This window comes from Apostichopus japonicus, chromosome 8 (assembly GCF_037975245.1).
Source record: "Apostichopus japonicus isolate 1M-3 chromosome 8, ASM3797524v1, whole genome shotgun sequence".
NCBI lineage: Eukaryota > Metazoa > Echinodermata > Holothuroidea > Aspidochirotida > Stichopodidae > Apostichopus > Apostichopus japonicus.
The window spans coordinates 26,931,338-26,958,122 of NC_092568.1; the positions used below are offsets into that span (position 1 = coordinate 26,931,338).

At 36.2% G+C, this 26,785-nt stretch overlaps 1 protein-coding gene across 8 annotated transcripts in view; it reads left to right on the forward strand.

The window, feature by feature from the left end:
- The window catches only part of LOC139971372 (papilin-like), an 88,437-nt gene that overhangs the window by 43,238 nt on the left and 18,414 nt on the right, over positions 1–26,785 (forward strand). For 5 of the 8 annotated variants that reach the window (XM_071977744.1, XM_071977741.1, XM_071977738.1 and 2 more), the window contains exons 5-19: positions 6,621–6,754; positions 7,542–7,665; positions 8,759–8,842; positions 9,193–9,368; positions 13,495–13,621; positions 14,354–14,480; positions 15,355–15,574; positions 16,823–16,993; positions 17,632–17,808; positions 18,219–18,398; positions 19,062–19,203; positions 20,076–20,153; positions 22,333–22,356; positions 24,114–24,182; positions 26,525–26,713. In XM_071977744.1, the coding sequence (XP_071833845.1) occupies positions 6,621–6,754; positions 7,542–7,665; positions 8,759–8,842; positions 9,193–9,368; positions 13,495–13,621; positions 14,354–14,480; positions 15,355–15,574; positions 16,823–16,993; positions 17,632–17,808; positions 18,219–18,398; positions 19,062–19,203; positions 20,076–20,153; positions 22,333–22,356; positions 24,114–24,182; positions 26,525–26,713 (2,022 nt within the window). The remainder of the gene's footprint in view (positions 1–6,620; positions 6,755–7,541; positions 7,666–8,758; positions 8,843–9,192; positions 9,369–13,494; positions 13,622–14,353; positions 14,481–15,354; positions 15,575–16,822; positions 16,994–17,631; positions 17,809–18,218; positions 18,399–19,061; positions 19,204–20,075; positions 20,154–22,332; positions 22,357–24,113; positions 24,183–26,524; positions 26,714–26,785) is intronic. The other 3 variants (XM_071977742.1, XM_071977743.1, XM_071977745.1) reach the window with 3 other exon arrangements.

Below are 26,785 nucleotides of genomic sequence, written 5' to 3' on the forward strand. Positions count from 1 at the left end.
TTGAAAAAATATGAGTTGAGCTGTCAAATGGCGCATTCAGATGCATATTTAGACTACAAAAGAGGTCTATAATGATGTGTAAATGCAAGGCTGCGCTATTAATAAACACTTCTGAATTTGAGAAAAAAGAACCAACTGAAGATGGAGGTGGGGCCATGGTACCTACCCCCCCCCCCCCTCCTTGTGCATGCCACTGTTGAGGAAGGCATTTAATATGTCTGTAATCATCAGAACTTCTCTTTTTTGTACATTCCAAGTGATTCCAGGCTACAAATGAAATTGATCTCAAATGGAGAGGTCACAAACAAGAGAGAAATGGTCATATGTCAAGAATTTAATCAGGAAATTAATACCATATTTAACCATGAACTGTTTATATCAGTATGGTAACAGTGCAGGGTATATAGTACAAACTGTTGTCCCACAATACCGACGTGGTGAATACTTTAGCAAACATAAGCACATCTTAAGCAGATGAAGACATATGTTGTTACATAATTGTAAACTGACCTGTTAATTATCAATGCTTACTGCAGTATAATGTTGTCATGTTTCCTTGTTTAGGTATATGAGTTCTTTCAAACAATCAAGTAGAACACAGTCGACGTAGAGTATTAACATATAACATGTTATAATTTATTGCGTTACATCATGCTGTACAGGACAGATATATAGGACGATATGTCCAAGGTTACTTGTTGACAGATGGAGAGACAGGGTGAACAAGGACGAGCAGACGGCATGCTTTAACTTATATATCAATATGCAAATACACAGCTCATTAGCATACAGGTGCAGATTATATAATGTAGTGCATCGTTTGCACACGTACATGTGAATGCATATTCAATAACATTACATCCCCCTTTCTTTAATAAGTTGGGAGTCTTAGAAAGGCTACAAATCAATTAAACTTTCTTAATAATTACAAGGGCTTTGTAAGTTTGGTAGTATTTCGCAACAATACTACACAGCTTGTAAAAATTATAAATCCAACATTATTCTCTTCTTTACTCTCCGACCAGACCTAGTAACATAAACATCTTCCTGTGGGTCTGGACCTTCCGGTTCTGGTGCCAGAATATTTTCTATTTCTGAACTGGGGTCAGAGTTATCGGTTACAATCTCTGACTGGGGTAGAACCTTTTCCCCTTCCTTTAAATGTTTCCTATTCCTCCTCAGGATTCCGCCCGAGTTGGTTTGAATTTCATACGATCGTGGTTCATGTCTTTGCTTTAGTAATGTACCTGGGGTCCATTTGCCTGAACTTTGGTCTTGTACATATACACTTTGTCCGGGAACCAACGGACTCAAAGGTTTTGCTGTTTTATCATGATAGAATTTCTGTGTGTCTTGCCTATCCTGCATACGCTCAAAAATTGAATCACGATCAACATTCTTATTTTGTACTCTGATAGGAAGATTAGATTTCACCTTACGATTGAGCAGTAATTCTGCTGGAGACGGTATTTTACTGTCTACAGGCGTTGCTCTAAGACATAATAAGGCTAGATAAACATCTGTATTTGTCTGCTTTGCCTTGACCATCGTGTTTTTTACGATTTGGACTTGTCTCTCTATGAAACCATTAGACTGAGGATACCTAGGACTCGAGGTAATATGACTAAAATTCCATTGTTTTGCAAAATCCTTAAAGCTTTGGCTTGAGTATTGACTTCCATTGTCAGATACTAGCTTTTCAGGTATACCATATTCTGAAAACACACTTTTGCACATATCAATTACTGTATTACTAGTAGATTTGCCTTTAGGTATGGACTTAACAATAAAGAATTTAGAATAGTAGTCAGCAAGTAATAGGTACTCATTTCCACTAACATAAAACAAGTCTGTCCCAATCACTTGCCACGGTCTAGTTGGGAGTTCTGGTTGTTCTAGTGGTTCTGAGGCCTGGGAATTACCATGTTCCTGGCAATGAACACACACTCTAACCATCTCCTCGATATCCTTATTGATATTAACCCAATAAACACATGTTTTGGCTCTAAGCTGACATTTTACAACTCCTTGGTGCCCAGTATGAATTTTTTCGAGTATTTCAGACTGCATGGTTGGTGGAATAATTATTCTGTCACCTTTCATGATAAGACCATTCTCGATCGTAAGTTCATCTCTAAGTGACCAGTATTTATGGATCACTTTCGGGACTTCACGGCGCTTTGCAGGCCACCCATTTAATATAATGTCTTTCAAGACGTTTAACTCTGGGTCTGACTTAGTTTCACTATGAAGTGACGTAATTTTCTCATCAGAGAATTGAACAAAGTTAACAGTAACATGTTGTTTTTCTACTGGACCTTCCTCTAGTGGACTCAACCTAGACAGTGCATCAGCTATAAGCATGTCCTTTCCAGGTTTAAATTGAATCTTCATGTCATAACCTTGTAATCTTAATAACAACCTCTGTAATCTAGGTGGTGCTGCACCTAAGTTCTTCAGTTTTATCATTTCAAGTGGCTTGTGGTCACTTTTGACAATGAAAGATTTCCCATAAATATAGGTGTGAAACCTTTCACATGCATATACAACTGCCAGCATTTCACGTTCTATGTTGGCGTACCTTTGTTCGGTTTCAGTTAGGGCTTTTGATGCAAAATAAACTGGTTTAGAATCTTGCAATAACACACATCCAATTCCTTTCATGGATGCATCCACTTCAATGACACTTTCCTTATTGGGATCAAAATATGCCAAAATTACTTGCTTTCTAATTAGTTCCTTTATCTGGTTAAAGGATTGATTATGGGAGTTTGTCCAATGGAACTCCGTATCGGCCTTCAGTAAGGACCTTAATGGTGAAGAGCAAGTGGAAAGGTTTGGAACAAATGGTGACATGTACGTGGCTATACCCATAAATTCTTGAAGCTCTTTCTTGTTACTTGGGGCTTCAATTTTTTCTATAGCCTTAACCTTTTCAGGGTCTGGGTGCACACCTTGTGAGTCATAAATTGATCCAAAAAATTTAATACTTGGCTTCTTGATTTCACACTTCTCGTAATTGAACACAAGTCCCTTCTCTCTTGCCACTTTCATGAGCCTGTGGAGATTTTGATCATGTTCCTCCTCTGTTTTGCCATACACACCTATGTCATCAGAAATTCCAAACGTACCTGGACATAATTCCAAAATTTGATCCATCTTTGCCTGGAATATGTCCTGACTAACAGACAAGCCGAATGGCAGTCTTTTAAACCTATACCGTCCAAAGGGACTATTAAAAGTGGTTAGGAAACTGGATTCTTTATCCAACATGATAGACCAATACCCATGTCTAGCATCCAATTTGGAGAATACGGTACTGTGTGCAAGCCTATGAGTAATTTCCTCCAATGTTGGAGTTTTATGGTAAGTACGTTTAATGGCAGAGTTTAAGTCTTTGGGGTCTAGGCATACACGCCACTTCCCATTGGCTTTTTGGGAGTAAACTACACTAGAGACCCAATCAGTTGGCTCTGTTACAGACTCAATTACACCTAGTTTCTCCATGTCATCTAACTCTTTCTTGACATCATCGATTATTTGTATTGGACATCTACGAGCAGCATGAATTACCGGTGAAACATCTGTGTTTATAACAATATGGTAGTTCCCTTCTAATTTGCCAATCCCTTCAAATCTATCAGGGTATAACTTTCTTAAGTCATCTGCAGTGTCAATTTTAGTGGTATCAACAGACACTCCACAATGCAAGGTAACTAACTTCAATAATAGGGATGAGTTTAATCCCAAAATAGCTGGACCTTTAACATCAGCAACATAAAATTCAGTTTCTATAGTTCTATTACGAAACTCACATTTTAGGGTATGAGTACCGAAATGACGTATGATGCTATCATTGTAAGCCATGACCATGGTTTCGATAGGTTTAGTAGATCTAGGCAGTGGATTACCACTTTTATCGATACAATGAGGATACATTTGTCTAAATATACGCAACGGCAATACATTTCCTTCGGCACCAGTATCAACCTTGGCCTTTAGTGTGGCTGGCTGATCACCTATAACTATGTTCAGGTTGACAACAGCTTGATTATCAGCTATTTTCTGAGGACCATTTATATTGTAAATATATACTGAATCAAAACAAAGTTTTTCGGCACCTCGGTTCAGACGAGAATCACTCTGGTTTACATGTGCATTTGTCAAACCGTTTACATGTCGCTCATCTTGGAGCTTACGAGGTTTAAAACTGCCTCTTCCCCTTTTTGGATGATCACCCTTTCCATTACGTTTCTTTTGTCTACATACGGATTCCCAATGGTTTGGCTTTCCACAATAATTACAATTTGTCCCTTCGGCCGGACACTTCCCCCTGTGTGGATAATTTAGTCCACACCTAACACACTTCTGGGTATTTCCAGGATGGACTTTGGTACGACCCTTGTGCACATAATCTACAGAGATAGAGGGTGCATTTAATGCTTCCATATGTGTCCTTGTAGCCTCAAAGGTTCTTGCTACATCTAATGCATCATCCAACTTTAAGGTTTCATCTTTGCCTAACAGAATTTGCTGCACCTTCATGTGCGATGTGCCAATTATTAGCTGTTCAATCAGTCTAATTTCAAGCTCAGTTGGATTAAATTTACATTTACTACCCTGGATTCGGCAGCGGGTTATGAATTCATCAACATTTTCAGAAGGCATTTGTCTGAATCTTTGAAGTTGGAACCTGCTTAGCCGAAAATTTGTCTTTGGTTCAAAGTGTTTCGCAAACAACGCGAAAATTTCATCACAACTCTCACGTTGTGTGTCTGTAACATTCCATGTATCAAAAATGTTAATACCCTGCTGGCCCAACCACAATAGTACATATGTGACTTGTATCTTGCCTGATTTAGCAGATTGTGCCATGGGGCCATCAAACATTAGGCGACAATGCTTTTTGAAATTTCGAAATGAAGTTGGTAAGTCACTTGAGTTCCAATCAAATGTTGGTGGAGACACAACATACGAATCCCCCATTTTGGTAACAACGTTTTGGATACTAACAACTAGATTAGAATTTAACAATTTCCAGCACACTAGCAGTAGCACTATATAATATACATTACTACAACTTGCAAGCTTAGGCTACTGTACCTTGTACGAGCTTGGCTTAATGTTACGTAACACTCACCAGGTTTGTTTACCAGGTATGCAACATTATAGTACATGAAATAATTTTACGATAGTCATACAAACTCGTCTTAGTTCATGGAGAGTATCTGTTGGGAACTCCGTCAGTTCAGGTCACCCGCTGCACCCATTTACGTTGAGGTTGTACTCCGACAGCAAGTAGACTGGACCAGAAACAAGTTTTGCACCTTGTACAGCACACACTGCATACGGTGGATATCCTACACTTTCAACGTATGGAAACTGGAAGACCTTCCAATGACGAGCCCAGAACTGTAGTAGCCAATTCCGCTAAAGGAATATACTGCGCTCTCCTCACAGACGGTACATCGTTGCCAGTTCGTACTTCTTATTTAGTAATAATGCGTGGACGTGCTCCTGCATCGCATATAAGCCATAGGCAATGGTCTGGAATGTTGATTGTTCCTTAGGCTGATGTTATACACTCAGCACAATACAAGTATTAATTGGAATAAATAGCATGACTTCTAGATTCTGATGGTATGCCAGTACTGTTGTTTAACGTAGTATATGGCAAGCTTCCACTGATGAAATAAATATAAGTCCGGTCGAACTGACTTCTAGACTAATGTTATGCCAGTACTGTTGTTTACATAATTAGTACACGGTAAACTTCCACGGATGAAAAAAATACAAGTCCGGTCGAACTGAATGTAACTGAAATGGCGTTTTTTATTACACGTTCGCCTCGTGGCTTGCACCCTGTCTTCCCAGCGGCGGACTTACTGTATATTGTAGCTTAATCCAACCATGGTTTTTAACTCCATGCTCCAACGTGCTTCGAAGACTTTCATGCCTTAGCGACTGTCTATTTCTATGGACTGCTTTCCGTTCGCTGCCACCATGTCATGTTTCCTTGTTTAGGTATATGAGTTCTTTCAAACAATCAAGTAGAACACAGTCGACGTAGAGTATTAACATATAACATGTTATAATTTATTGCGTTACATCATGCTGTACAGGACAGATATATAGGACGATATGTCCAAGGTTACTTGTTGACAGATGGAGAGACAGGGTGAACAAGGACGAGCAGACGGCATGCTTTAACTTATATATCAATATGCAAATACACAGCTCATTAGCATACAGGTGCAGATTATATAATGTAGTGCATCGTTTGCACACGTACATGTGAATGCATATTCAATAACATTACAAATGTAAGTCCTTCTCACCTTCCTCTCCCATACCACTCATCCTTCCAATGTTTTCTTATTCCATCTTTTAATTTTCCTTCTCCAAGTAGTATAATTTTAAACAAAGGTATACTGTGACAATGCAAAATGTAGATATTAAACAAGCCTCATTCTTCCTCTCCTTTATTGAATGTTTTGAAAATGCTTTTTTTCTCAACGTTCAGTTCATGAAGTGATTTAAAAATTCTGGTTATGAGTGGATGATATGTCATGAATTAGTTTCTACAAACCTCTCACAAGACATAGTTTATTCCCCTGTAGGACCCAGTCAACATTGTCAACTCAATTGTATGCCAAAAGGTGAAAACTTTTACTACACTCAGGCGGAGATGGTTGTGGACGGCACTCTCTGTGGACCAGATTCATTGGATATCTGTGTTGCAGGAGAATGTAAGGTAATATGAGCTTTTCATGTATTACCTTTGAGCATCTTTGTTTCATTAGGTTCGGTATTTCTTTTCTTAGTTTCATTGAAACTGGTATTTCTCATGGGAAATGTCTGTATTGCAATAAAGCAGTAACAGAAAACTGCATGGAGAATATTGATGTGTTTTTGAGCAAAATGTTCACTAATATTCCTCCCCAAATAAGCTAGAAAGTCATATAATAGTATATGTATGTATATGTATATTAGATCCTCCTGCAAGCAGGAACTCGCGAAGAAGCCTCATTGGCTTATCAAAGCCGCAAGCTGACAGAAGTCAGTCTCTTACTTTCATATTTAACGTCCATGATTATGAATTGTTAATTGTCAACAACTCTGTAACTGGACGACATACGTTCATCTGGGAGTGACTCGAACCGGGGACCTTATGATTGAAAGGCACCGGTGTTAACCACTGAGCTAACACTCCATAGTCACTTATTTCAATAGTCACTTATTTCAAACATCAACAAGTATTTAACTGCCACCATCCAAGCATTTTCCTTCCCTGAGACATCTAATTGAAAACTCCTCAGTGTTTGGGTAAATAGTTGAAGGGTTAGAACCTGTAGGAAGGTGCTTCTGTTAACATTATTAAAACAAATTTAGCATGCTTAAAGTTTGGGGCCCACACTGATAACTTTATGCTTTACAGAATGGAAATTTCAGGCAGCTTCCAAACAAAGATTAGCCGCTTTGTTGTTATGTATAAGTAGTGTTGTTCTGAAATTGTTTACCATGTTTTATTTATCTCATAGAAAGTCGGATGTGACATGATGCTCAACTCAACTGTTGTATTAGACAAGTGTGGGGAGTGTGATGGAGATAACAGCAGTTGTAAGCGCATCTCTGGGGAATTTTTAACAAAGCAGCTTCAAAGTGGTAGGTTTCTTGATTTAGTCAAAGTGGGCCACAGTAGTTCCAAAAGGTGTTTTTTTGTGGGGTGGGGGGGGGGGAGGAGCTGGGTAATTGCTCCTCCTGACCATCATAGCAGATTTTTACTGGCTATTGAGTAAGCTCTTCTTTATGTGCCTTGTAAAATGGTAGGAAAGAAAGGGCATAGTTGATGATGAGGGGAGGCGGTGGGGAGAAAGGGTATGGTATGAAGGGGAGTGGAAGCAAGCAGAAACAAAAAAATTGAGTATCAAAGTTTAGGTCTGGGCATATTGAATTCAGCATTGGAGTTAAGCTGGTCACAGTAAAATGCATTACCTGTACTTTGCCATGTCTCATATCACTCTCCAATCTATTGAACTGCATGTCCAATATAGCCAAATTTAGCACATTATATGTTAACTGTTTCTTAACTGACCCTAATTGGGTCTTTCATAGACATACACTTTGTTTTTGAAGTTACTGATTACCGAACCGTAGTCCAACACATTCTTCTGGTCGGCAGGATTTTCCATTCTAACTTTGTGACTCTGCCAGCTTTTCATCTCTTCCTTGCGTCTGATAAAAACTTGTCATTTAGCCAGTTTGATTGCACCTTACCTTGGATTTTCCTCAATCTTATAATGCAGCTGAAATTCCTGATATTCTTCTTCCTACCTACATCAGTTGTAGCATAGGAAAGGTGGGAAGCAGCAGGGTTCGTTCATCCAAACATGTTATCTATGGTGCAGGCAGGGTTTAAGCAATCGCTAGGGATGTGTCCAACCAGCTATAATATATATGGTTAATATCATATGCTTGGATACATGTTTTTAGTACTGCATCTGTGTCCTTTTGCTGCTTTACCGACTGACACTACCCAGGTGTCTTTTACAGTGACTCTTAAGAAGTTTGGAGAAGACATGATGGTGTTCCAGTTTAGTACACCATTTTATAAGTTTGTTCATATTACAGTTAAATTTAATTGGAATCATTATGTGCAGTCTTGATCTCATTACAGTATTTTGAAGTGATCAAACTAATGCTTTGAAGACTTCATCCTTTACAATATGATAACATGATCTGCATGCTCAACTTACAGGAAAGTACAATGATGTTGTGACCTTGCCCGTTGGTGCCACAAGTATCTTCATAGAGGAAAAACAGTCATCCAGTAATTTCTTGGGTGAGTTTTAATTAGTTCTAATTAAAAACTAATACTGATTTGATTATAATGAAAGGCAGAAATTGAAGGACTCTTGAGATTGCATAATTCATTTCAATTGATAAGAAGAAACATAAAGGGAAATTATGCCTTTGTCATTAAGTTGATCTCACACTTTGACAGGATTTCTGGAATCTTTGCATCAAAATTTAAATTTGGTACATAAATTGGAAAATATAATTAGGTGTAATTAGGAATTTTACAAGTTTATGATTTCTTCTCTTATGTTGTATTTTGCTGATAACTGCGTCTAATCCACTCCCAAACAACTTTTTGTATTTTGATATAACATATTATCTTTGTTCTTGTAGCTCTTCGAAGTGTACAAGGTGAATATTTCATTAATGGTGGTTACATAGTGAGCTCTCCACAAGCTGTTAAAGTAGCTGGTACAACCTTCCACTATGAACGGCATGGTAGAGACAGTCAGGGAACAATAGAAGTCTTTCAATCTGCAGGTCCCCTTACAGAGGCTGTGATGGTAATGGTAGGTACCATCATTGCTTTAGTTTTACTGACCCCATGACACATGTGTATTAGTGTGTGACATGAAAGTGCATGCAGGATTCGATAAAAAAGAAATAATTCAAATGCCACAACCATTATATAAGCAAGCTGCGCCTTGTTTATTGCTTTCTTATTATCAGCAAAGGAAAAGAAAACACAAATTTGGCAGGGAACTCAGTAATCTTACTATGGTACTTTAAGGATGCAACATTCATGAGAGAAACACCAGCACACAACTCACAGTCCATAGACTGTGTGTGTGGAGGATATTTAAACAGAAATGAAGGTTTGAAATGCTATAGTTAGCCTAATGAGGACACTGAATAAAATTTGATGATTTAAGACAGTGAAGTTGTTTTTGTGATTTCATAGCTAGCTGGCCAGCAGCAAAGATGTTACAAATGGCTGCTTGCTGCACAATGTTGAATTTGGTTGTTGACCCATTTACTAAACTGTCTGTCAAAATGTATGATGTGATATTTAAGTGAACAGTTCAAAGTCAGTCTGAAAAATAGACCTGTCTAATAACAATATGAGAACAGTTGACTGAACTTGTATAAAGAATAACCTTGACTGTGCTTGAGTATTATAGAACAATAACTGTGTCAAGAATAGCTTGTACGTAATGATAAATGTAAACAATGACTTGCACAAACAATAGCCCTACCTCTGCATAGTAAGAAAGTAAACAGTGGCATGCTTAAAGGCATTGAAGACTCGCCCCAAACCGTGTGGGGCCATCTGAAAAAGTTAACTTTCTGTAGCTTGCAAGTGACATTTTGTTCGTGTCGCTACAAAATGCAGACAGTAATGAAACGTGATACCTTAATTGTTATCTTTAGCTGGACCTGAGATGTCCATCGCTGTATCGTTTGTATACTGTGCTGTGGGTATTGACCGTAGCTGTATCCACTGAATGTACACTAGTGTCTAATTACCGACGGTAGCAAGCTGTGTGTGTATTTTCTGGGATCGATGGTGGTGTTTAACACTTCTGTTACACCTCATTCGAAACTAGGTCAAATTACCGGCATTAGACGTTTCTTTTTGCGCGAGTCTTCACACCCTTTAATGAGCACCTCTGCCTATGCAAAATAAAGCGAACAACGTCTTGTTCAAACGGTATTGTTGGCTATGGAACATACTCTTCTCTTCAGTAATTTTAGCTTAAGATTGATAAGATACATAGGAGGTATGGTTAAGCCAAAAGGGAATGGAATCCATGAATGTAGCCTACATACACTGGTAGAAAGTTTGTGTGATATACACACTGCAGGAGGCATGTACTTGTTCATTCATTAGCCTGTTACATCTCATCACTAATGCATTCATTTGCTAATCTAAAGTTTGTCATTACAGTAAGGGCATTTAAACCTTGGTTCATAGGTATGCCAGTGTATGATTATTTACATACATTTGTCAAAGTTGTATGTAATGTACTGGATAATGAAAGGTGATAGACTCCTTTAAAGCTTTTCATGAAAAAGTAGTCACACTTTAGCTAATCAATAATGTGGAGCATTATGAACTAATTTTCAATCATGGGAAAATAAGCTCTTGTTGTGCAGCCAATTACACTGGCAGTGTAAAAGTCAAATCAAGTACGTACATTACTTCAACGCTAGAATCGTGGTTTCAGCAATCATTGGCTTGCCAAATTATAAACTTTCCCCGCTTTGGCTATAGACCTGTGTGAAAGTATGCTAAAAATGATTGGAATGTTAATTATGTTTGTGTTCAACTTTTTCTAGCATCTTTGAAGAGTTTTCAAGAAATTGGATCTAGGTTATTTGCTGTTGAATATGCTAGACAAACAAATTACTGGTGCTAATTAGACATTAGAAGCTCCCATTTTTGCTCCCTTTTATATTTGTTTTTTTGTAAACTGTTTTCTAGTTTACAATGGTAGAGATGTGGGATAGTGCAGGCAAAGCTTTGTAGCAGTAGGTTATACAATATACCTATCACACACTGCATTGCAGAAGGTTGGAGCAATCACTATCCTTTCAAATTTGAAATCACATTTGAAAAGTGTGCAGTGTGCATCCCTATTGGATTTGAAATTTAAAAAAACTTTTTCTCAATAAAGCATGACCTATTTGTGCAAACAAGAGAGAGCCTTCCTTCTTAATGACAGTATTATGTTATATAAAAGGCATGCATATATTTATGACCTTTTATTGAACATGATTCAAAAGTTTGTTTTCATGATGGAGAAAGGAATTATTTGACTTATTAGTAATGCCAATTTTAAGCTACTGAAGTGGTGGAAGTCCAACCAACCATTCATCCATTTTTTTTAACCCATAGTAGTGTGAATAATATGAAATAAGGATTATTTGATACTGATAAACAGCTTCTCTACTCTGATCCTAAAATCTCTGCATGGTAGAGGAGCGGTACTCTGTCGTCGGTTGTAATCTACAGACTGTTATCACAAGATGAGCTTAGATGGATATAGTTTCCAACAAAACTTCTCAAATAGCTATTCCCTTGGCAAACAGAGTAAAAGTTGATGTGAATGAACCTGCCACCCGAGAAAAGTGGAAAATAATGATGAGAAATATTTTCTGTGTAAATATGATGACAATCACGTGCAAAGGTAACAAAAGATAATAAGTCCTATCTTTTGGAGACTCTGAAATTTGGTAACCTTGTTTTGAAAATATGATCTGGAGGAAACATGATATATTTATTTGAAGTAATTGCTGCACTTTTCAACAACTGGTTGTCTGTTGATGGATAGATGTATTAAGTTCGGTTGGTCTATTGAAGTATGAGACACAGCTCAAAATGAGGAATTTCTAAGAGGTTATCAACTATGGAATGGGGTTGATAGTTATTCTGTTCTCCCTAAAAGACGTGGGTTTAGAGATGATAGGTGATGTAGTTGCATGGTATTGAGATTCACAATAGGATATCTCTATGCTGACTGCTTGTGGTTATGTGTTGCAATGCATTGCATTTTATTTACACTGTCTTTTATTGCATTGCATTTAATTGCATATAAATTCCAAGGCAATAGTACAATTTTGTAAGTTCATTCCCTCTTTGGATATGTACTTATGATTTATTGATGATTTCAAAGTGTTAGCCAAAGTTTCTTTGGCAAAATTATTAAATACTTCATAAATATTTTCTGGTTGTTAAGGAGGGGGTAGAATAAAAAGAGAGGGTATGGTTGGGGTAAGGGAGTGGAAGTGTTTACTGGGTTGTAATATTAAACTCATGACTCATCACTAACTGAGAGACTGGAACATCTTTGGTTTCCCCATGACTCATCTGGAATAGAGGATTTTAGTTTATATAATTTCAAGCATGGTATGAACAATGCTTATATGCAGAGTTAAACTACTGCAAACTGTCTCCCAAACTCACCATCAAGAAGCTGTAACTTAAGTTGTTAGCAGAGACGGGAGGATGGTTTATGTTTGTAAATCAGGGAAATTATTCCAACTGGGAATTGCCACCTGTTTCAACATGAAATCATTTGGGATTATTATATTTAATTAGATGATCCACAATCATCATGGATCTCTTAAAAAAACTTAAAAAGTGTCAAGTTTTGTTTTGTCTGCTGGGAAAGCATCAGCCTTGATAGTTGATATGTTCCAGGCATGGTTTGGCACTGAATTACCTGAAGTATTGTATACATATATATATATATAGGCCTATATATATATATGCTTGATATGCTATTTCCCTGATACAGAATAAATCTTGACATTTCAGTCAAGGATTTGTGATTTCCATTTGGCATTGGCTGTAATCATTTTAACTAAGTTGTATAATTTTAAATATTGACATGATGATTAATGATTTCTATACTGTAGCATGCATGTATTCAATACAAACACACAGGAAAATGCCTTCACCTAGCTAGCTAGCTAGCTAGCTAGCTAGCTAGGCCCACCAGTCGGTATGAAAAATGTGCAACATTGCTGTTTTCCTCTCAAATTTCCCTGCATACCTTCCTCCCCTTTAGTTTTTTGGTTACTGGCATTGCATACAGTATATACTATGGTTTTCGTAAATTCTACTTGTATTTTTGTCTCTTGTAAAATCTGCATCTCAGTCAATATTAAAATCTTATTGTGTTTCAACAGTTACTCACTCAAGGCTCCAACACTGGTGTTTCTTATGAATACTGGGTACCCAATGGATTTACACAAGCTGACACATTTGTATGGAGTGTTGGATCTTACCAGGAATGCTCGGTAGATTGTGGTGGAGGTGAATGAAATTAAAAAATCATCATACATTTATAATGATAACATTTTCCTCTTAGTGCACATATAATCAAGAATCATACCTTTTGTCTGGTTTAAGATGAAGTAGAAGGTTAAAGAAAATAACATTCTTTGATAATGTTGTATTCGAAACTACTTTGGATTGCAAAAATGGAACATACAGACTTTGCATATAACAATAGGAGTTGATCTCGCTGTAAATTTACTCATTTCTGTCTCACAATAACAGTTGGGGGGAACATGCATAAAATTATTTTTACGTCATCCTTTTCCTGATTCTATTTTAGTATCTCACGGAAAGTAATTGGCAGGAAAGATATTTTATGTTGAGTTGCTATTGTTAGGTAATTAATATTCATGTTGATTCATGTTGGAGTTATGTAATTTAAGTAATATGTAAGTAATATTTCATAGCATATGGCCTGTGCGATTTATTATGTTCATGTTCATGTTGGGAGTTGGTGTGAGGTAATTAACTTTGCACAAGTGGCATAGACACTACATCTGCAGGCTTTACATCCCCTGCATTAGGGAGGGGGGGGGGGGAATTTAAGAGGTTCAAATTTTAGGTAAGAAGGCAGTAAACAATGTTCAGCTTTGTCTGCTTGTTTAGCCCTCCTCATACAGCTAGGTTTTGATATCATTAGGGAATGAATTTAATCAAGTTTTATTTCAGCTCCTGTGTATAGACCATTCTTCTTTCTTTCAACCACAGGAGTGAAGCATCGAGAGGTGTATTGTTCTAGGAGAGTGAACTCTGAGGTTGTTGCTGACTATTATTGTGATAAAAAAGAAAAGCCAGTCTCCAACACCAGTTGTAATATAGATCTCTGCCCGCCAAAGTAAATACGTAACTCTTACAAAATTGTTTTTGAAGGCAATATTACTCTCCAATTGAAATATATTTTGAAAATTTTGGATATTAAAGTAAGGTCATCTTTTAGAAGGAGAACTGTTGTAAACATTCTTTCATGGTATAAAGGGAGGGATTTTCTTTGACAAAACTGAAAGTTAATTTCTCTTTTTAATAAGCACTAATAAAGGAATTCTTTAAGTGAAGTAAGCATTATGCATAAATGTAGAAATTGCTATTTGCACCCTTCATTTAAGTAAAAACAATCTCTTTTTAATTACCAAAAAAGAATTTGATAGAGATGGAACAGCTTAATCTATCATCAACAGTGCCTATTTTGTAAGAGCTTTTAGCTTGACGGTACCAAAATTCAGTCACAATGCAATCAATATGTGCCACTATTATGTAGTTATCAACACAGTATAGTTCTCATTAGTATACAGCATCCATAGATAGTGTAAAACTGTCAAGACATTTCTTCAAATGCATAAATAATGCATTGCATGTGTTTTTCCAAAGTGATATTCATTTGATCATATCTAATTATATCTGATCATATCTTAGGGGTGTTAGCTCAGTGGTTAACGCCAGTGCCTATCGATCATAAGGTCCCGAGTTCCAGTCACTCCAAGATTAATGTATGTCATCCAGTTACAGAGTTGTTGACAATTAACAATTCATAATCATGGATGTTAATATGAATCTAAGAGACTGACTGCGGTCAGCTTGCAGCTTTGATAAGCCAATGATGGCTTCTTCGCGAGTTCCTGCTTGCATACATACATACATACATTAATTGAGGGTTCACTATATAGTTGGTTTTTAATAATCATATGTGGGTTTATTTTTTCTTCTTTATACAGATGGCATATTGGTGATTGGAGTGAGTGTCCTATGACTTGTGCTGGTGATGGTGTTATGCAGCAAAGACATGTAATTTGTATGAGACCAACTGGAAATAATGGCAGAGAGGAAGCAGATCCACAGGAGTGCATTCGAGTAGCTGGACCAGAACCGGACCACTTCCAGCTCTGTAATGAAGACGTCCAATGTCCCCAATGGTACACTGAAGACTGGTCACAGGTATTAAGACATTTAATAATAATAAGTAATATTTATATAGCTCACAATCAGCAAAACTGCTCAAAGCGCTTTACAAATGTAAAACCTAAAATCAAATAGTAACAAAAACCAAAATATTAAATATATAGAACCAATAAGTCAAAAAATGTAAAAGCCAAAAGCAACAATACAAAAAACACCCGTACTAAACGATATTAAAAACTAAAAGGCATATAATCCAAAACAATTTCAGAAGTATGTAAATAGTAAAATAGAATAAATCATAGTTAATGTTTAAATATAAATAAGTATGAGAAACTATAGTACAGTAAGACAATTATTGTAAAAGCCTAAAACAGATAGTAATAAACACCCAATACTAAATGATAAAAAATAGATCCCTAAATTAAAAACATAAAATTTCATACCAGGAACAGATACAAAGAGATATATTTCATAATTTTTGCCTGCAGTGCTTGACATTTCATGATTCTGTTCAGCCATGTTCTGATATGAGAAGTTGCAATTTCAGCAAAGATTTCCCCGTAGATGTGACACAGTTCTCTTTAGTTAGTAATGACTCTTCCTTAGTCAGGAATATTACTGACAATTGTTCACTCAAATTTTAAATGATGTGACTTTATCTCTTGAACATCGAAAACTTCTAATGATGGAAGCCTTACTTGCTATTTGCATTTTCAATGAATATTTTTTACACAGCTATTACAAGACTTGCTATAACTTGTAAAGCAAGGTAACCCAACTGCTAAAAGCAATATAAACAAAACTAGTAAAGGCATGGCAACACAGCTGGTAAATGCAAGGAAACAGAGCCATATGGCTAGATGGGTTCAAAGTATGGATGGGAATGCACATAAAAAAGCTGGTAGCAGCCTTTAAATGGGAATAGCATATTAGCATTTATCTGATAAGCATTCATGTATTTTTAGTAAAATGCTTGGTAAAGTGGCACAGTTGATCATAACATGTAAATTTCTGGGCAAAACATCATCTGTTTATGTATGTATGTATGTATATTAGATCCTCCTGCAAGCAGGAACTCACGAAGAAGCCATCATTGTCTTATCAAAGCCGCAAGCTGTCTCTTAGATTCATATATTACGTCCATGATTATGAATTGTCAACAACTCTGTAACTGGACAACATACATTAATCTTGGAGTGACTCAAACTCGGGACCTTATGATTGAAAGGCACCAGCGTTAACCACTGAGCTAAATTCCTAAGCTTTATACCTTGTATCTTGTAGTGTTCTGAGCCATGTGGACCTGGTGTACAGACAAGGGAAGTCAGCTGTGGACATTTCAATGATGTGGGTATCTTGGATTGTGATGAAGCTGAGAAGCCTCCTACAGAACAAGCTTGTGTAGAGAAGCCATGCAGCGATTTAAAATGGATGGCAGCCTCTGATTGGACAAAAGTAAGAACTTTGAAATTTAAAAAAAAAGTATAATGGTTGACAGCTTCTAATGTAATGAAAGGAAACATAAATTTGTTTTTCTTTTAACAAATAGTTTGATACTTTGATCATCATAATGGTAGGGTCATTTAAGTTCAATGTGGTTATAGATTGTAATGCTATTGTAAATATACTAGGATCTAAGTTTTGGTAGTTCTGTTAGCATATTGTGCTTTATATGCAAGCTCCCTGAAATGTACAAAATGATTATCTTTTTTACATGATAATTCTCTTGATAATGGGTATCATTTTCAACGTGAAGTTAGTTTAGCTTTTGCATATCAGTAATGTTTTCATATTACTCTTCTAAATGACTGTTAATAACTTATTCTTCTGCCCATGCATGGTCAAGTTTTTGTCAAAAAGTTGTCATGATGCTTTCCCGTACCAAACCCAACCCCAGTTAGCGAAGGCGAAAAGCGAAGACAGCATAAATGGGATAGTTTATGTAGTTTGTCTGTTAAGTATAAAGCTTGAACATTCATAGTAGCTTTATCTTGGCTGTTATGCAGTGGGTATTTAGTTATACTCACTGGGATGCATAATGATCTAGTGTAAAGACCAAACCTTGTTCTGCATTATAATTTGGTTACCTGCAGTGCACTGGTTCATGTGGTGAGACGATGCAGTCCAGGGAAATTGTTTGTACTGATACAGCAGGAGCGGTATATCCAGAAGAAACTTGTGTTGACATTACTAAACCAGATATCATGCAGCACTGTGATAAGAAGAAAGATAAATGTAAGCCAAAGTGGGTGTCCACAGATTGGACAGAGGTAAGAATACGGAATCATTTTCTTTCCAACTTATGTGTCATTACAAATGTTACCCCAAAATTTGAAACAACTACCTCAGAATATGTAGTCAGTTGTATATATTTTTAAGTTTATGTTGTGAACAAAGCATGTAATGAATCTCACTCTTTCGTAGATAAATAGTAACTATAATGATCTTTGAACAATCTTTACCAGGGAGTCTTCTACTCTGTTAAGCCAATTCAGGCTTTATAGAAGACTTCCTTTCACATTGTAAGTTTCTTGTGATAAAACAAATAAATAAACAAACAAATGAAGAACTTACTTTCAGTCAGACGGATGATTTCTTAATTGTGCAATATTTTTGAGGTAAAATGAGGCACATAATGATTCCTTTTATCTGTCAAGTTACCTATCTGCTTGATTTACAGTGCTCTGCCAGTTGTGGTAAGGGAGTCATGAGCAGATTTGTATTTTGTGCATCCCATAAAAGGGATCGTTGGGTGGAGGTACCAGAGAGGAGATGCAAAGAACAGAAACCAGAAACCATGCAGAGCTGTGGTAATGGACCCTGTGAAACTGGCACTTGGATGACAGGAGACTGGTCTGAGGTAAGAAAGTAGCTGTGTTACCATCATTTAAACATGTCTGGTGTTGAATATTCCTCCAGTGAATTCTGTTTAAACATACAAAACTTTCAAATGAGAATGCCAGAGAGACCAGCACTTTACTTATACGGTAAAAACAACCTGTCATACACCTACACCCCCAACCCCCATGACCCTCCATTCATCCTTTATACTTTAGTGTTGACAGACAACTACCCTGCCTTTTCAGAAAACTTTGAAACCTTGTTAAGGTACAGCACTGACCATGGTCAGTGCTGACCATGGTCAGCACTGACCATTGTTTTGAGGAAACTGTTAAATCCATCATAATCATTATAAATAACATCATAAATAGTTCTATGTTTCAAGAAGGGTGGGTAGATGAGATAGGTAGCAAGTGTTCTCTCCCCCACCTCTCTTTCTTTGAAATCTGCATATAAGTCTCTCATATGACAAAAAAAGAAAGAAAGAAATTGACCAAAACAGAAACCTTCTTTAGAAGTGAACTCAACCTTTTGATCCAATAGTGCAAAATGGTGGTAGACATGTATGTCTTTTTGTCAGCTTGTAGGAGGTTACTTGTCTTTCAGTTATGACTTTCTATCAATATTTTGTATCCTGGGAGTTGTAAAGCTGTTGACATACTCCTTTTCTTTGTGTTCACAGTGCTCAGTTACGTGTGGTGCGGGAAAAGAAAACAGAAATGTGATGTGTTTCTTGAATGGTTACCATGGTGATGAGGAACTTTGTAAACAATCAAGCAGGCCATCTCATGTTCGCCGGTGTGTCACCGATGTCATTTGTCCAGGTACATTGAGAGTCATCATGTAGCTGTTAAATCCAATATGGAGACACGTACATTAAAAGCCATACTTTATGAATGCTGTTCCTTTAAACTAATTCCCAACCAGTGACACATCGAAACAAACCCAGGGCAGGAGGGGAATTAGCCATACAGCTGCTTCATGTGTATCAACTAGTATTACAGCTGAGAAAGCAGAAAGATCAAAAATTGTCACTCACTGTCAATCATTGTGTCCTTTGCTACTGCAGTTGTGGAACCATACATATTAGGGATAAAATCTGCATAAAAATACTCCTGAGAACTGTTTCCCTTGTGGGTGTGGGTGGTGTCAGGGTAGGGGGGATGAGAAGGAATGTTGTAGGGGGGGTTGTTAGATACTTCAGCAGACCAAGCTAATATCAGATTATATTTCATCCTTTGTCCCAGTAGCTGCTGGCAACTCAGCAATTCAGGTAGCTCATAGTGTTGACTATTTCATCATCGTTATATCTACAAAGTTTGACAATGGTCTCTGTAATGTTTGCTTAAGTCACAAACTCACATGGATTTGAATAAGTTATCTATCTCATCATGCCCACTTTACGTAACCAGTTAATCCTCCGTTTAAGAGATTAATAGTTTGCTTTAAACTTTAAATGGTGGAGAATACCTGCAATCGATGTACATTTTGTAACCTTACTTGCATCTCTGTTTCATTTTAAAAGAGTCATCTACACGGTGTGGCCTTCTCCTTCAATAAGATAATATGTTAATTTCAGTGCTTTGTATTATTTATTATGTCATGCAGTATTTTGTACAACATTTAAACATATATGATATCACTGCCATATTTGTTAATTATGGATATTTTTGTGGCCTTCTTATACCCAAATTAGATCATGGTGTGCAAACAACACCAAGCACCACTACAGAAGAGCCTACTGATGCTCCACTTACTTCAGAGAGAAAGCCAGGTAAGTGTAATTTGATATTGACTTGGGTCGATCTGTTCCTTTTGGTAGTAGACGAGACCAGAAAGAGAGAAGTGGAAGAAGGGCGCTTGAGGAGGCAGCAAAGAGGGAGTGCTTGGGACAAGTGTCAACCAGCGTTAGCTATATATATAGCTATAGCTGTAGCTACAGCTACCGTATGGTGCAGTGTTCCACAGTTGTTTGAAAAAGTCATTGCATGCACTATTACCCCTCATTTCGGAAGAGATTAAGGATCATTGTTGGGGGTAGGGGGCGGGGAGAGGGACCATCTATAAGTTACATGCACTTTAAAGGATATTCTTGTGGCTGAAGGTGATTGCTTGCCACAACTGCTGAAAATGTTATGAATCTTTAGGGAAAAACCCACATCCTCATAACGTTTTGTATCACAAAGATATGAATTTTTCAAATATTGTGATATTTTGTAAATGCTTCTGCCAACAACAGAATTGATGATGTCATCAGGGCAAATCAGCCAAAAATTTCTTTGTTGTACTTTCAAATTGGTCGATCATTATTCACAGCGTAAAAGAATATTTCTTTAAGAAAGAAATTTTTCAAATTCTAAGTACAGAGAACTTTGACAGCTAGGCAAAAATTCCGAATGAATTAGGTTTCAAGGTTAAATCAACAATGAAGATCTTATTAGCCTAAGTAAAGCTTTTGAAGAGCGTTTGCCCATATGACATCACAGACCCCCTACTGTGACCTGACTGCCTGGAGTAGTTATCTCCAGTCTCCAATTTCTCCACTTACTGGCAAGATACTTTCAACTCGCAGTGTGGGATGTTTTTCTTTTCAATATCAATTTCACGTTGTTACCAGAAAATCCTTCAAAGTTCAAAACTTGTTAGTAAAGTCAGGTGTGTTGTTATGATATTCTAAATACATATGTCTTTGAAAGCAAAAGCAAAAAGTGATTCTTTTGAAATGCCTTATACACTGTTTTCTGAGTTATTAAAGTGAAAGTGGGGAGGTTGAATGAGCTAGGGATGGGGATATCCCTGGTAACATAGTATTCTAGGTCCTTTTGGCCTTCAAGTGTCAGTTCTTAGCAAAGTAACTAGTTAACACTGATCACTCTTGTTAATACTCCCTCTTTGCTTTCTTCATAAAATCATCCATCAGACCTAGAAGTAGGGAAGTGAAGATTCTGCTAGATGTCGTTTTACATTATCATACTTTTCTTGTGATATCATGCTGAGTTGACTATTAAATTAGCTGCATTTTTAAAAGATAATTATATTTGTTGTTTAATGCAGCCCTTTGCTTTTTGCTCACTATTCCAGATGACTTTATCGAAACACCTTTTAAACATTTAGATATATAGTTGAAATAGTAATGCAAATGTATCAACTCAGAAAGCTTCCAAGAAGTTTTCAAATTGTTATTAATTATAAATGAGAACTAATGATTGTGTTAGAACTACAACATTTTATGTTGTCCAATCACTTTTCCACTTGCGGTAATCATATGTTGTATCAAGTATGATCTTTTTCATTTCCAATTAATTTGGTATGAGGTATTTGAAATATACCTCTGACTTAGTCTCCCGAATTAAGTCATATTTGCTATTGGAGATTAGCTATGAAAAGCATCCAATCTTTGCTGCCAATCAGTGAAAATGCTGCTACAAGGTTCACATCAAGTTGCAAAATTCATTAAATACCTTGATGGCTTCAGAATTTGTCACCAAAAGCATACTGTCAATCACTCTATTATTCAAGTTTGATAAACATCAAACATCTATATCCACGCTTGAAAAAACTTTAGCTCATGAACTATTACTTTATTTTCATAAAGCAATACCAGTCATCACGTTTTTACTTTTTCCAAATATCAGTTTCTTTAAGCAGACAAGCTATTTATGACAGTGACGATAACATATTAAAAACTCAAAATAAAACAAAAACTGTCAGCAAACCGCTTATCCACTAAAGAGCCTGTGAAAGAGAATGTGTAAAAGTATGAAGTGGGCCTGACATTTCAATCCTAGCAGGATCTTCTTCAGACTTTGAAGAAGATCCTGCTAGGATCGAAACTTCAAGCCCACTTACCATTAATCATACTAAAAAACTCAGTCAAACATTCACGACAGTCTTCAAACATTGATTTCTGTTCACTAAATATCGAAGATCCATTTACTCTTTAACATTAACAGAATCAGTCAGTGAAATTCCAGAAGGTATAGTAGTAGTCTTTATGTGACACTATATCATGTTTCATTTCCTTGCATATTCATTTGTTTTCTTTGGTGTCATATTATCATTTTGTTTCTCTTCCTAGAATGTCAATTCCATTTTTTTCTCTTCTTTTCTCCTTTATTTGAGTATTTATGTTGGTTTTACTTTCATATATAACATTCTATCAACTATGTTTCATGCTCTCTTTTTTCATGCTATGTTTATTAATGCTACTTTAAAGCCTTTCATTCTTCACCATATCAGAAATTTTGCTTCATGCATTTGGTGAATGTAAAGGATGAATTGATTTAACAAGATTCTAAATGACTATTTAATATATTGCCCTTTAATGTTTAGTAGGATCACATCGCTTCCAATTAATATAACCATTCATAAACTGACATAGGCGCATGATGTATTATAACATTTATATTTTAATTATGTCAGTGTTATAGGCTGTTCTCACATTCTCAGTGTTAACCTTTTGTTACAACATGATTGTATATTGTTAGAACTATGGGTTCACTCAGGGTAGAGTTTATATCTAAGCCAGAGTGCTGAAAGAGGCAATCGTGACTTGAATATCAAACTTTGCAACAACTGTGAATTGTTGAAAATGGCTTTATAAAGTAAAGTGTAACATATCTTGTTAAAATTATAACAAAATATAAATTTTACCTTCCTGTCAAAAACATTTGCACTTACAGCTTGTCAAAACTGCAAAATCCATTTTATGCTACAGAAGTTCATGTGAATTGTTAACTTATTACAGTATAGATCTTCTTATGAATTTCTTTTGAGTACCAAAATGTGTGTTACACCTGAAAATGTGAGAACAAGATATTAATACTTTGCATTTTACTTGAAAAATTGTATGCTTTGGTACAATACATGACAACCTTTGACTGTAATATAATCTAACACATTCGTTTAATTAATCTATCTAAAATGACCATGTTTTACATAAAAAAACTTCTAAGCCATGTTTAGTTCAAGAGTCTTGGTCCACTTGGTCTCATTATTCATTAATAATCTGATAAGAATGCACTGTAAAAGCATTTCCATAGTTTCATCAACTTTAGTCCCCAACTAATATGTTTGTTACTTAAATTGTTGAGTAGAGAAACTTGTATAGCAGTGTTTGTATTTGATAGTAATTTTTTGCAGATCAAAGTTTTGAAGATTATTTCCTGCTTGTCCCATGTACGACCAGGTCTAACGTTTTGGTTGTCCAACAGAAAATTGGTTGTCTGAAAATGATATAGCAAAACAGTTAAAAAATGACCAAATATGTTCACTGTAGGACAGATGTGTGAGTTTGGTGAATATAGCATCAGCTTTAGGCAAGTGAAACTCCTCCTTCATGTGGAAAAAAATTAGTCGTCCATGGCCAGGCAACCTCCAAAACTGATTTTGGTTTTGATTTTGAAACAGAAATCTAGTCATCTCAGAATAGAAATTTGCCCTAGTTTTATTATATCATCAGTGTAAATATTGTCTGTGAAGTCTCTCAGAATTTCCACAATCCTCAGATTTTGTCCATTCTAGTTAAGTTAAAAATTAAAAAGAAAGAAAGAAAAAGAATATACTTTCATAATTCAGAGAGAGGGTGAGGGAGAGCAGTGTAAAGTGTTGTATTTATGAGGTGCAGTCATTAATAACATGCTGTGTGTTTCTTCTTTGTATTAACTCTCATCTTTTCTTCAATCATTGCTTCTCTCTTTAAGCGTTGTTCTGAACAACTTGTGTTTTATTGCAGATCACAGCTATAATAGTAGTGTGGGAGACGTTAGTATTAAAATCATAAAATTGTGGTACGCTGTCGGCGGTAAGTGCTAAGTAGTAAATAAAGGAAAAATCTTTTGGCAGGGCTAGAAAAAGCCGGGCTTTACAGGGTATATCTATAAGATGGTGATGGTTTTCTTTTCTTTAGTAGATAAATGACTTTTCGCGCTCTGGATGTTTCTTCCCATTAAAACTGAATTACGTCAAGCAATTGTCACTTCAAAGTTAAGGCTTGGTAAAAGAATGGCCATTTTCCTAAAGCTGTGTAAAGAAATTTAGATGGATATAGAGTGGTTATTGTCTAAACCATGGAATATTTTGTTGAGAATAACTTCTGTTATGAAATGTTTTTCAAACTATTTTCACAAGTAATCACATATGGTAAAAGCAAGATGATAAGCTCCGATAACTAAAAGGAAGGATAGAGAAAACTCTGCTTTTGAGAAGTAACAGTGTTATTGATAAAGTAAATGGAGAATGACGCTATAGTAAACCATTATAACTAAACACTACTTGAACAGTGCTAGCCCTGCCACCAGCTAGCATATTTGTAGGAATCATGCACTTTTTCTCTTTGATTTGGTTCTATGGAAAAGTGATGCCTGCAGTCTCTCATCTTAACATATTTGATATGAACATCAACTGCTCTTGGTTTTCATTTTCCCTGCTACTGCTACTGCTGCTGCTGATATGCTATAAAATGTAGATCTACTGCCAGTCTGCCACCGACATCACGGTGTATGTCCAGGCATTTACTAACTACCATATCCTACTAACATGCAGAGATTGGTATGAAACAACTGGCTTGTTCTATTCCCAGTTAGTTTCTTCCTCTAAATCTTGAAAAACAAATACAATTTAATGCTGTTCAAATTGGGTTCAAAATGCAATGATGAAGTCTTTTGACACAACCCAAAATTGTACACTTTAAAATTGCCAAGCTCATACACAGAGACGGGCAGAACCATGTAAGTCAATATGCTTCTTGAAAAGGAATGTGCATTTTGTTGAAGATAAACTGTATGGGGGAGGGAGTTGTTTCAGTTCATATGCTAAATGTCAATGTTTTGTTCCTTGAGGTGTTTGCAGAGTAAAATGTTCAATTCGTGAAAGTGGACTGTCAGAATCAATTATCACACTGTAATGTTTAGTGTTTTAAAACTTTTTTTCTTCTTCAGTATCCCTCATTGCATTGATTGATTAAATACATTGATTGATGTTTTCATCCACCCGTTCCTCTCACACATCATTTCATTTATAAGTCTTCATTTAGTTTAAGCTCAGACTTTCATGAATCCTACTTTCAACAGTCCCCTGCATACAGTAATGTATATATTTCAATGTGTATTCATGTTTATTGAGATCAATACAGTTATTACATTACTCACATAGTGTGAGTAATTGCTAGACCATGTTCAATATTAACTAATAAGCACTGTACTATACCTATTTGCCTCTGTGAATTACTGTAGGGAACTTCAATTTCATCAGTTTGTCTGATATATATCATCATATACATCGGATATACATCATATATATCATCATATATCATCATATATATCGGATTTACATCATATATATCATTTAGTATAGCATGATAATTTAAGTACACATCTCACACAGTTTATATCCAATCTCAAATTATTTTCGTAATTTTGAATTATTTTGCCTAACTAATAAAAACTACAATTTGTAGCAGTTAATAGCCCATTAAAATTAGAAGCTATACTGATGAACTTGTCTTTATACTGAATATGTCCTGAGCTGTAGTGCATTGTTCCAATGTAGACCACAAAAAAAGAAAAGGAATAAAGAAAAAGTCATCCAAGAGGTACATCCTAGAAACTGGGACAAAAAAATGTCAAGAAAGTGGCTCCATGCCTCAAAATCTGTTTGAATTGTCTATGTGGTAGTATCATTCCTGAAGTACTCCATGATGGAACTTTTTTGGGATCGTTTACTCCTCATAACTAATATCTTCTAGATATTAAAGAGAGGACTGACTTTTAACTGTATATTCATGTATATCTCACTGATTAATCTATCTAATCCCATAGCTTTGTACATGTAGGGGCAAATTGGTGCCAAAACTAATCCTTACTGATGTGGCCAAATCAAAGTTAATCATTAATTACTTAATAACCTAATAATGACCTAATAATTAATGACATAAAATCAGCAGTTTTTCTCTTTCAAACTTATCATTTATTTATTTGTTTGCCACAAAAGTACAAAGTGGAGGAAGTCTTCCATAAAGCTTAAAAGCTTAACAATGTGGAAGACTCCCTGAAGAAAGAAAAGAAAAGAAAAGAAAAAACAAAATATATATATGTATGAATCATTAAAACATTAATTTCTAAAACCTTGCTTTCCTTTCCTTGACAGATTTCTGTTCGTTGGAGCCCAACACAGGGCCGTGTCGTAATTTTGAGGTGTATTGGTACTATGACGAGCAGTACAGCCAGTGTGCTAGGTTTTGGTATGGAGGATGTGAGGGGAATGACAACAGATTTACAACTCAGAAGTCCTGTGAAGCTTCTTGCATAGAAGATCATGAAAAGCTGACGCAAGAAGGTCAGTTCAGGGAGCAGCAGTTATGAGTCTTTCAGCTTTAATTTATCACATAAGAGAAAACTATACCATGAT